This window comes from Mchenga conophoros, linkage group LG20 (genome assembly GCF_057382185.1).
Source record: "Mchenga conophoros isolate Kocher_MC1m ecotype Shallow Benthic linkage group LG20, M_conophoros_male_GT1.1, whole genome shotgun sequence".
In the NCBI taxonomy this organism is placed as follows: domain Eukaryota; kingdom Metazoa; phylum Chordata; class Actinopteri; order Cichliformes; family Cichlidae; genus Mchenga; species Mchenga conophoros.
In genome coordinates, this window is record NC_140545.1 from 9495755 (window position 1) to 9508777 (window position 13023).

General features: G+C 40.0%; 1 protein-coding gene across 5 annotated transcripts in view; it reads left to right on the forward strand.

Annotated features, from left to right (window-relative positions):
* The window catches only part of nphp4 (nephronophthisis 4), a 171823-nt gene that overhangs the window by 129075 nt on the left and 29725 nt on the right, over positions 1-13023 (forward strand). For all 5 annotated transcript variants that reach the window (XM_085259409.1, XM_085259410.1, XM_085259411.1 and 2 more), the window contains 2 exons: positions 405-588; positions 12281-12415. In XM_085259409.1, the coding sequence (XP_085115535.1) occupies positions 405-588; positions 12281-12415 (319 nt within the window). The remainder of the gene's footprint in view (positions 1-404; positions 589-12280; positions 12416-13023) is intronic.

The window sequence follows — 13023 nt, forward strand, 5'->3', positions numbered from 1 at the left end:
AACAAAGGCTTCTGCATTGGTATTGTCACTGATTATTCCCACAACAATTATGATAAATGAGTATCATAATTGTTATATGTACAAATAAGCCTCTAAAGTCTTTGTTAATACTTATGTTACACTTTCTAAAAGTCACCATGACTCATTAAGAGATCATAAATAATTGGTTTGCACTTAATGCAATACTTTATAAATAATGGGAATCCATTATTTATAAAGTTTGAAAATATTGTCATTAAACATGTTTTATCAATTTATTAATCCAGAAATAACCATTTAGAGCAGTTAGGAGTAATGTTTTCTAAATGATGAATGAGTACCTTACTAATATTTAATAGTGTAGTAATTGTAAGGTGTTACCAATGTTTCTCATGTTGAGTTTTTTTTTTTTTTTAAATCCCTAGTACATGTTGCGTCAGTGTAAATCGGCAGTACAGGCGCTTCACGAGGTGGAGGTACTGACCACTGACTACGTAGGAGAGGATACCTTACTGACAAACCCAGACCTGGGTCGACACTCTGCCTCCAGCCCCATGACGGTTCACACCATTGTCAGAGGCCGGCTCCACATACGCACAGGCAACATTGGCAAGTACAGAAAGACTCAGTTGCAACTCTATTGCTCAATTGTAACTTTCCTGCTTTGGCATAACAATACCAACGTCGTGAAAAAAGCAACAATTCTCTTGAGTATTTTAAATAAATTGTTGCTCAGCTGTAGCTGTGGCAACGTTTTTCAACTGTAACAAGGCCAACTGAGAGAGATGAACAAAATAATATCCTTAGGTGTGACAGCACGATCACTATTCAAGGTCTTCTTTCAGTGCCTTTAATTGAAGAACCATCTCATGACTCTGCAAAAACCTTAGGCTCTTGTGCATAATCACTGATCTGTATTCCATGGCTGCGATGACCATAATTCCCCGCTGTCATGACTTTTAATGGATATACTGTATGCAAGAGATTTTGGATACTGTCGTTTATCTTCATGTTCTACTGGGGACACACGGAAGAAGCTCTACGCTTAAAGCACTGGAAAGAATTCATTGGACCTGCCACTTAGTTGGTCGCAAGTTTTATTGCCGGTAGCAGACACTCTTCGGCTTCCACTGGGACACGGAGGAGTGAGTGTGTGTGATAAAGTGCAAATGGTTCGGCGGTTGCGCTCTGATAATGTGAACGTAAATGTAAGCAAAACCTGGAAAACGCAGAGTTACACTTGTTTGAGCTTTTATGGGAAAATCCACTTTCGGTAATCCCTCTACATCTGAAATATTTATGAGTGTTTTATATTCAGGTCATATTCCATTGGAGCCTTATGAAGTAATGTTGTCTATTTACTCTTGCTGATGTGTAGAGTTGAGAAATGGCAGTGGATCACCAGGACTGCTGTTGCTGTTCAGAGTTCCCATTTCCAACACCGGCAAACAGAGGTGTGCAGGCTTGCAAAGCGAACGCTGTGCCAAAGCAAAAATATCTTGATGTGATAGTTCCGCTTCGTCTAGCAATTGAACACCTTGCTTCTTCCTTTGCGCTCATCCAATTTGGGCCCGGCGTGCCCCTGCGGCGCGATGGCAGCTGACGATAGCTTCCCTGCCATTAATCAACTGTTGAAACGATACTCCCTCTCATAAACAATGCATCCTTCTCCAGGCCTCCAAAACTCTTCGGTGTGCCATTGTTAGGGCTAAATATGCCAGCACTTTCTCATTGGGCTTATCACTCAAAGCAGGTTGAGAGCGCAGCGGGTTATTAGGTGTGCTGGGGATGCGAGGAGGAGGGTTGTGTCTGGCATGTAAATTCCAATCAAGGCTCAGATATCCATCAGGCGCCCTGGCCGACAGTCAGAATCAATTTGGGGAGGGAGTACTTGCAAGCACTTTTCTTTGTTTCAGCTTCCATCTGTCACTGCCTTTCTCACATTCTCCCTCCTCTCTTCACTCTTTATCACTGTCTTCCTGTTTTCTCTTATTCATCCATTTACCTCTTACCCTTCTATCACACGCTCGCTTCCACCTTCTATTTGGCTGTTTGTTTTACCGATCTCACCTCTCCAATATCCACCGCGTCTCTCTTTCCCTCTCAGCATCTGTCATCAAGCCATAATGAATCAGCACTCTTATTTGGTGGGTGGTGAAGGATGTGAAGCCAGCATTTGATGGAAAGGACACACACGCGCATGCATGCGCATGCACACACACACACAAGCACAGATGCATATCAAGCCATTCATACATGCCTGAAAGGTAGGCAGGTAGGTCTTGTACTCACAGACATATAGACAGACAGGTGTAACGGAGCGTGGGCAGGTTGTGTGATGAGCCAGGATGGCAAAAATGAGAGGAGGACAGGTAGAGTATATCACTGATATAATATGAGAACCCTGGAACCACAATTTCTCTGATTTTTAAGTTCAGTGGAAGGATTACAAGGCTCCTATATGGATTGAGCATTTTCCTTCTCCCCTGGCTTTAAATCCCCACTGCACAGGCTCAACAAAGGACCACCGGCCAAGCTGAGAGACAGGCTGTGTACTTGTGGTGATACTGTGCAGATACAGCGCCTGGATTTCAGCTTGAGAGGTGAAGGAAAGTTGCTTGAAAATGTCAATGATGGAGGCGTGCGTGGCAGCAGCAGCAGAAATTTTTCAGTGAAGCGTTATTATAGAATGATGTTCAGCAGCCTGAGGTAGTCTGATCTGGTAAATTCTTAAACGTTGGTCACTTTCTATGCCATATTTTGTAGCCTCTGTTTTATCATCTTTTATTTGGTCCTGATGAAAACTGCATTTATCAAAAACAATAAGAGGAAGTGTCTAGTTCACACCAATAGTCGTCTAATACTCTGCACTGTGACGCTTCTCTTGCAGAAATGCTCATTCAGTTGTGTTCATTCAATAATTCCAGTTGATTTACTTCATAGTGAAGTTTCCATTTATAAAATGGTACTGCTCTTAAGGTATAATCAGTGACACTCAGCATTTCCTTCACAAATGTTTCAAATTAAAAGCCAGACACCTATTGCTTGGCATAATGCGGCCCCTGTTGCTGCTTGGAATTTATTTTGATACATATACAGGAAGTGGTCGTCTTAATCCAACTAAATTTACAGAAAAGGACAGAAAAGGCCTTAACCTATCCAATACGGTCCGGGCTCTGGGGAGACCAATCCATGGCTGATAGCTTTCCAATGTGTGTTTTTCTATCCAGGTATGCTTTTACTGCACTAGGAATGTGTTTTGGGATTATTGGCATGCTAAAACATGAAGCTGTAGCCAATCAAATGCTTTCCACATGACCCTGTTTATGTGTTCATAATTTTGAAAACAAGACTCTCACTGTTGCACTTCTCTCATGACCACCTTTGTACATATTGCACAGAATATGAACCAGAATTTAAATTCATCACTTCGTAAGATCTGTTACCACTGATTTGGAGTCCAGCTCTGGCATAATTTGGCATGCCTCAGCCTTTTCTGTCTTTTGCCCTTGCTTAAGAATGGCTTCTTGACAGCCACCCTTCCACTGTCACTGTTTCAAATGAGGTTTCAGCCAACAGTAAATGGATCAACTGAAAATGCTGAGACATACGCAACTTTCCAACTAATACCTCTTAAGGAATCACCTTGTTGGTGCAAAAATACTATTTTATGTCTGTCTTTCTCATATGTTGAACTAAAGTAATTGGAATAAAATGTATGTTTTTGCAGCAGGCTGCAAATTGTCTAAAGATAGACTTTAGACACTTTGTCAAATGAACACAAGGGTGGGAATCATACGACTCTGGTAATACTGATAAAATTAGTGTTGTGTTAAATTATTTCTGCATTCTCAGTGAACCCTGATGTCACTGTGGATTTATATTATAAATAATATATGATATACATGTGTCATTATATTATCATCCCCCAAGCCTTTTATAATTCACAAGCAACACAGACCTGACTACCTACTGCTCGGCCCCTTTTGTAATTTTATGTGTCTCAGTCATGCATGCTATTAATCATGTCTTTACTTCTCTCCTTTGGGAATTCATCAGAATTAGGCTTTATTGAAAAAAATGAGTGGCATACTGTCATTTCCAAATGAAAAAGAGTGAAACACCAAATGATATCCTTTTTTAATTATCACAAGGTGGGATTGACAAGTAATTAATTAAATGGTAATGATATATGCTGTCAGGCCTATTCAATCATTCTATAAAGTAGCTTTTATTAATAGCGTCGTAAAGGACAAAAGTATGTGGCTTAGTTGAATAATAGCGAGTTGTGAGATCAAGGGTTTGCTTTTTGCTGCAGTATATTAGGAAGAATGACAGTGCTCCCACATAGAGCACTATAGGAGCAGATGAGGAGTCTTTAAACCATGACGACCGCCTGCACGTCCCATGAAATGGATTGACTGGTGTGTCAGGAGGAAAACTCTGATGCTTTATTGATTTTTTCTGGTAAACCCACAATAAACTCTGTGGGGTGGGGAGGGGAGGGGGGCTGAGATGGAAACAGAGGGAAAGATGCATTAAAGGGAGGTGCTAATCAAAGCATTACAATCAGTGACCAACTTCAACCCAAAGACAGAGAAGAGACAAAAATTGAATAAGCTTTCTAGTCCATTGTGTCATTATGATGTAAAGCATAGAGCAGCATGTAAAGCAGCTTTTCCATAGATGGATACTGTGCACTGACTGATGGCTTTGTAATGTATTTATTGTCTCTCTAAAACAAGAAGGGAAGGAAAAGCGAATAGATTGAAGTCAGATGGGTACAGATAAAGGCTGAATGAAGTAATAAACAGAGGTGTGGACGCGAGTCACATGACTTGGACTCGAGTCCAAGTCATGAATTAATTAATTAATTTTATGACTTTAGACTTGACTTGAAAAAATGTTCTAAGACTTGTGACTTGACTTGGACTTTTACACCAATGACTTGGGACTTGAATTGGACTTGAACCTGTTTACTTGAAAAGACTTGATATTTTACCCCAAATATAAAATTTAACATGCATATTATATAGAGATTGAAAATGTGACGTCATTCACGGGTAGAACCGCAAAGGATTCTGGGAACTCGTGGCAAGCGGTACTAGCGCACGCAGGCTTTCAATTAAAATCAGTTATACAGCGATAAAAAGAAACACAAAAATGTCAAGAAGCTGTTGTATTATTAACTGCAATAGCCGGTCGCATGACAGCCACGGGAAGCCGACGGGTAAAGAGATCGGTTGTTATCGGATTATGTCGTTGAAGAGAAATTGTTCAAGCCATGTTTCCGAAGTAACAAAGAGGCGACGGATGGCCTGGATTGCAGCCATTCAAAGACCAAATATAACGTCCCAGAACACTCCAGCTCACAGGTTAGTCTGCTCCAAGCATTTACACGAAGGTCAGTGTTTTTTAGTAGTTAATACCTCATTTTCATAACATAATTAGTGATATAGGTTACAAGCAAGTCTGGCGCTGAACAGAAATGGTCGCGCTATGCTCCTTTATTTATTGTGCATAAATAGTGAATTGTCCTGACACAATATTGCGTTTCACTTCTGTTATTATGGTACATTGACAAAAACATATACTTTTATTCACAGGATAAAACAGGTTTTTTGTATCACTAATTGCCCAGTACGATTACAGCATACAGTATTATTGTCACTGCTACATTTCTGTGATGCTACCAGAAATTATTTCCACTACTAATTAATTACCGTTGAGCTCAAAGGTCCTATTAATAAACGGTTAAGGAATGTGTATTTATGATGACGATTTGTGAGACTGGTAAACTTATGATACGTACGATGGTCTTTACTTTCTACACGGTGCATTTCAAGGTCCTGTACCCATCCGTCGGTAAACTGTACCTGGGCTTGTTGCAGTGACCTGAAGTTACTAAACTTCATGAGTGTATGCACTCACTCCAAGAACCGTATGATTATAAATATGCATATAAATATGCTAAGATGAGATAGCTGACTTCATCTAACTAGCAAATGTTGTCCAGGCTACGTTGGTGATACAGTTTTTTTAATATGTATGATATTTTTGTCATGCGATTTTAAAGCCGGTCCTACAACCGCATCCAAGAATAACATGCAGCTTATCTCAGAACTGTCGGTGAAAATTATTCTTGGAGCTAAGTTTAATTGAGCTGCATTTTAAAGAGGTGCAATTTCACAATTTGTGTATATTTTCTAAGTTCACTATTTTGTCATGTGTTGAGAAAAACACAGATTTTAAAATTACATGGTCTAATATTTACATTTAGCATATAACTGCAACATTATTTTTTCGTTTTCGTTTTTTTTAAAGACTCGAAAGGACTTGAAATTCAAAGTTTCAGACTTGTGACTTGACTCGGACTTTTACACCAGTGACTTGAGACTCGACTCTGACTTGCCTGACATTACTTGAGACTTGACTTGAGACTTGAGGATAAAGACTTGAGACTTACTTGAGACTTGCAAAACAATGACTTGGTCCCACCTCTGGTAATAAATAAACAATGTAAGAAGTGAACAAGACATTGTTTTTCATAGATTTTAAGCTTTAAAGCCTGAGGACGCCTTAAGAAACCACAACAGGGGTGTATACTGAACTCAAACAGTGGCTCCTTCTGTGGGACTGTGAACATTCACGGCTGCCCCGAAAATCCTTTCCTTACATGCGCTGCAGATTTCCCCAGATGATTTTGTCACTGCAGTAGGACCTAAGGATAACAATATTATCTCTGCAATTTTAGTAAACCCTGGTGCTATTGAAACAATATGATATATATAAAAATAACACATGATATTCATATGCATGTGTCATTGTATGTGTATCATATATATCGTGTACATTGTTTTTTACAGTTGTTTTATTCATAGTAAGTGCCAGGATGCTGCATTTACTGTTCAAGTAAATGCAAGATTTGATGATAGGACAGTATTATTATTATTATTATTATTTTTAACTGATTTTAGTTAAAAGCATTAGAGGTTTACTTAGTGCCAGCACAGGGTTACATCAGGTTAGATTATCTCTTTCACCGTCAAAATAAGACGATTACCATGAAATTAATAGTTTAACTATTTATTCTCGACAGTTTTATTCAGACAAACAGAGTATCTGACCCCCTGATTGTCTCTCCTTTAATCTCTCCCTACATTAGTGTTGGTCTTCACCAAATTCTGTTGCAGGGGCTCTTCCTATGCTCAGACTCCAGTTGGTGTTTTCGATGTTGTTTGGTATTAGGCAAGCAGCCTGCAAAGGGCCTGTGAGACCTCAATACCTGGAAACTGTTGCCTGCACTGCTGGAACCAGGGTTAATGAGAGTACAGAGTGAGAGTCAAACAACCAGCACCAGCTTCATCACCCGGTGACCCCTTTCACTTAAAAGGTGATTTAGAGGTTTTTACTTAAAGCTGATCTGTTGTTTTGCTATTTAAAAGTTGTCATTAGTTCAGATTTCACACAGATTTGTTTCGGTGCCCGATCCCAAATGTGTGTGTTTATTTAACAGCTTCTCCAATTCTACCTTATTTGACTCATAAAAAGGTAAAACTGCTTACATTGCCAAAGAAAAAGTCGAAATAGGAGGTGCTTTTTTAATCCACTCTGAAATGACAGTAATATTTGCCAACACTAAAACAGCCCATATGTGACAGAAAGGAAAGCCTTTTGATGAAAACTAGTTTTGCTGACTGTGTCGTGGCTAGATCCTTTCTCTCCAACTCGTACGTTCTGTTGGCGTCCCTTTAAGTAGTCCTCATATACACACATCTCTCCCAACACATCATACACAAACCGACAGCATGTATCTGCTTCAGCACAGTAGAGAAGACAGATTAGAACCTTCTCCAGACCACAGTGCTCCTCATCTGCACCCGCCTGATAAGCCCTGGGGTGACCGTTTGCTACAGCAGGAACAAGTCGAGAGATTTCTGCCCGAAGCTGGCACAAGTGAAACAAAATATCCGGGAAATTTACCTAACAATTAGTTTAGCTATAGGTGACTTCCCTCGGGGGCGCACAAACAGTATATCTGCTCATTAAAAGCTCTTGTAGTCGGCTGACTTCATATGCCTTGCTTTTAGCCTTGAGGTTAGAGAATATCTGCTTATTCTGAAAGGTCAGTGGCCTGGAACGGGGAGGCAGAAGAAATCGAATATTGCAGGCTACTTTGAAACCCCCTTGGTGCTTGCTCCCATTTGTTCTGGGGCCCAGTAAATCAGTGGTTTGTTGTGGCCTTAACCTCTAGAACTGCCAGCAGAGCAATGAGGGCGGGCAGGTGGGTTACTCCAGAGAAGGGTTATTGTCATGCAACAGCGAGAGGCAGTCAATAAATTTGATAGAGTTCAGCCCCCTGGCACTTTGTTCACAATTACTCTCCTCCATACAGACAACGTGAAGCAGCAGACGCTGTGCTGACTTTCTGTCTGCAGCACAAACCTGGAGTATCACGTTGTAATTAAATACTGAGGACCGCGAGCTCTGTCTTAATAATCTGCCACTGTGATTCAGCAGGTAGGAAAAAAAGATAATACGACACCCACGTCAACCAGAAGACGCACTTAAGTAGGTATTATCTGTTGGGCTTAATGATGGTTGTAGCGATAGCCAATTAATTAAAATAACTGAATGATTAAATCAGAGGATCATAATTGGGTTCATCATCAGTCCATTTGTTTTATTATAGACATGTAGCACTCGGTGTTCATCTTATCACTTTCTTGATGGTTTATTGTGTAATTCTGTCGATCAGCAAAGCCATTCTTGACATAAACAAAGGGTCCATAATGAAGGTTTTGGGAAGGAGCTCTACACAGCTGCGTAACTGATCGTAGATGATGATGTGATGGTGATGATGATGACGTCTTTACTGTAATATTTGGGAAACACTGCTGAAAACAAATACATTTGGCTAAGTCGTGTGGCCAGGGAAAGGTGATGGATGATGAGAAGAACGCATTGGGACGGCAGACACCTCACCCATTAATCTGCAGAGCTACGCTGTCTGTGTCTGTTTGCATGGCAATACCAGCTCCCCATTACTCATTTAGCTGCCGCCTATTATCAGATTGCTGATGAAGAAGTTGGCCTCTAAAAGAGTTGGAGGGTACTTCTGGCACACCCTTGTAAAACTCTTATAAGCTAACAGAGGTGTCAGTTCTGGGCAGTAAAGCCACTTAATTGCTGCACTCACCATATTTCATATGAAAGCATCCTGGATTATGTATCCCGCAGCCTCTCAGAAAATACTACACTATACTTCTTATGATACAATTAAGCAGCTCAAAGCCTGGAAACTGAGGGGAGTGATGGGAGCGCACGTGTCAAAGTGCACTGTAATTTAAGCAGTTGCAAACTTTTAATTTGACTTGCTTCTTCAGTCAAGTGTTGTAAATTGTAGCTAACTGTTTCCAAGTGGAGGCCTGTACCTGTAAAAGACTATTTGACCTGTGGTATTTAAAAATGCTCTTAGGAAGGTGGGTCGTAGGTTTTGGTTGGGACTCTGTGCAATTACCCGTCACTTCCCTTAGCGGGCATTTTGTATGTGAAGCACCATTCAAAGGTGTAAACAAGCCTTTCCTGTGGCTGCTATACTGCAGGGGCTCTGCACTAGATGAATTAATGTTTGGAGAAACTGTAATATTGACCATCATTCAGTGTCCTGCTACAAGTGCACCATGAAGCACTTATTTATCCACTTGCCTGTTAAAAAGAGGGAAAAGTTATGTTTTTGCCATCCTGGAAACAAAAAGAGGACACAATTACAGCAGGTTGAATACTCCCGGGACTGTTTTTTCCAAACTGTCAACTGAGCTATTCAAACTATCCTGAACATAGAGCGGATGTGATGACAAGACTAATACAGTGAGAGATCTTTTTTTCTTTATCTAAGAATTCTTTAGAATAAGGTTGTGTAAATCTGTGGCCAGTCCCCATTCCAGAAATACTGGCAGATAGTTCCAGGTGATATTTAACTGCTCTGTGTTCAAGTGTCTTACTTCATCACTGACACCCAGCACTCAGCCAAACCAGACAGAGGCCAACAAACCCATCCATCAGCATCGTGTTGCCAGCTTTTTGTGTCCAGACATTTCTGGCAATTTCAGGCCACTAATTACCACTGTAGGCTTGTCTGCATGTATTGATCTTCCCTCAACTGTCACTGGAATGTTTTCACTTTGGCAGCACCGACAGTGAAAAATGCGTTGTTTTGCACGTGACTTTAAAGAGAACTTAAATCTGTTTGTCGTTGTTTTATCGTAAACATAGAGGATATGTCCTCAGACCTTTCTTTTTAGCCTCCAGAGAAACAATAAGAGATGACTGTGCTTGCATGCCTTTGTTGTGCTCCTGATACAGTTCTAAGCACATAACATGTGATTAACTGAAAACAAAGAAAAAAAAATCTCCAAAATTGTTATTGTAGCATTAAAAAAAACTTGACTGATAAAATATTGACTTCATAAATAAAGTGTGCAGTACATCTTAAATGTTGGAGAAAAATTGCAGTAGCCTTATCTGCAAGTCACTGCTATTGTAGGTTTTGTAGTATTGTGAGATATCTCGAGTAAGTTTCTTTATTGGCACAGTTTTTTGTGCCATGAACGAAGGTTATTCACAAGGAGGACCGTTATTTTATTTACTATATCCCAGCTCTTGGCGATATGGGACAAACACAACAACTTTTAAAGAGTGGAGATGCATTTTACGTTGAATTTGTTGCGCAAAGGAGAAGAATGTGAGTGTAAACACAATGCTAATCTCTTCTATACACAGCCTGTTGTATGCATACCCCAACCAGCCAAAGCTTGCTTTTCAGCAGGACAGAGATGAACTATGCTTGCTTGCAGCAATAAACATAATGGTGGAAACGTTTCCTACTGCTGCTGTGACATTTTATGTAATACTAAAAAATTAAGCACAATATAGAAATAATGATGCAATTATTAAAAAAAAAAAAGAATGCCACAACTAGCTCAAATAAATGCTAAATGAAAAGTGACAGACATGAAATGTAACACGCTGTCTGACAAAATACTTCATAGAGGGAGTTAATGAGTATACCCTGATGCTGCAGCACTAATGACATTTCGTTTTATACACAGTAGTAAATCACCAGGTTGAATCATAGAGAGTTTGTAAAAGATGGACAGTATGGGTATGTTGCACAGACACAGATACCTGCTGATTAGTGCTAAGTAACACCACATATGTTATCAGGGGGTTCAGTTCAATGTGTCAAATTAGTGGAGGTGACAGCTAGCAGGCAGCTAATGGCCTGTGTCAGCATCCACCTGTCATTCAAACAGACCATACCACCAATAAGGCACAACTTTAGCTTTAATACCTTAATTAAACACCACCCTTACAGTAGTTTTGAAGAGGTAATTAAGAGTTAACACAAACAGTTTTTTCTTTATAAACTTGGGCATTTTAACATCATTGTCTGTGACTGGGATCTGGGATCGACTCGGCCACTCCAAAAACATCTACATCATTTGACTGGACAGAGTAGCGTATCTCAAAATATTCAGAGCTCCATCTCTTGGAAAGTATCATGCAATCTTTCTGTATTTCAGAGCCAGATGACTTTTGAGCAAAAATCTCCCTTTATGAGCTTTGGCTAAGGATGACATAACTGCAGCTTTCTGCACAGCTGCCAGACTGTGGAGGATCCTGCCTTGAGAGGTTCTCAGCAATCCAGAGACACTACAGCAGTCTCATACAACCGTTTGCTGCTAAATAGTGACTTGTTCTGTACTCCTTTAATTCCTATAATTCTGATTTATTTGAGCTTTATTCAATAAGCCTTAATCTCACCAGTGTTGCCAAATTCATCTGGAGATTTTTAAAGGTTGATAATTTCTTGTCAGCTTTTGCAAAATATTGATGTTATACTTTCATGCCTCTTGCAAGACATTGCACTATATACTCTATGTTTCAGGTGTTCAAAAAGGTATTTCTGGGTTCCTATGTTACATAAGAACTGAGATATCAGTTGAAATATGTTTTTTTTAAACGTAAAACTTTCATTGAAACAGTTGTTACGTATAGTTGTTTCACTGTTGCATAATAAATTGAAAAACAGTGACAGTAGATAAAGCAAGTGTTAAAAATGTAAGAGATAATAGTGAAGGTGAAGGTCAGCACAGATGGAGCTGGTCTCACAATGACTGTACAGCCCTCCTTTTTTAGTTAATAACTGGGTTGCTAGTTAGAGTTACTGAATCAAAGTTCTTTCAAAGGTGTTTCGTATGTCAGTATATAGAACTAAAAGCTGCTGTTTGTCCTAAAGGGTGCCCTGCAGACTCTGGCAGAAAGAGGCCAGCAGACGTGATGCAGTCTCTCTTGCATATCATCACGCCTTGTGAAGTCACCAGCGGTTTCAGTGGAGGAAGTCTGTCCAGCAGGAACATCCTCCAGCTCAATGGCAAGCATTTTATTCCACAACACACCGCATTTTGCTTTTGTTTGTTTTTTTCTTCCTGTTTTTCTCTGTTTAGAGTTCTGTGCATGTCTAAGCACATGTAGGTTACTGAGTATTTTATGCCACAGAGTAATTAGTGTCTTTTATTTTGGCAGTGACCATGTTTGTGCCTTGATCAGCTCAACCAGATCTATTTCACATTCTCTCTTGGCTGCACCACAGAACCACTCAATTTTCAAACTAATTGAGCTTACAGAAGCGTCTCTGGTGGCTAGCCACAGTCCTGTTTGTGTTTTATGTGTGTGTGTGTGTGTGTGTGTGTGTGTGTGTGTGTGTGTGTGTGTGTGTGTGTGTGTGTGTGCACACTCCAAGTAAAGGCAGAAACACACTGGGGAAACCAATTTTTTCCTCAATTACACAAACCATCACGAGTCAACTGGTATGTGATTCCTAAATTTGTCCTCAAATGTGAATGACTGGCACACACACACGCGCGCACACACACACGGATAAAAAACAGATTAAAAGCAAGCTGCAAATCAGCCAGTTGCTTAGAATAGTATAAAGAATTTCATCACACTTCTTAAAACATTTGCTTCGTGCACACCACA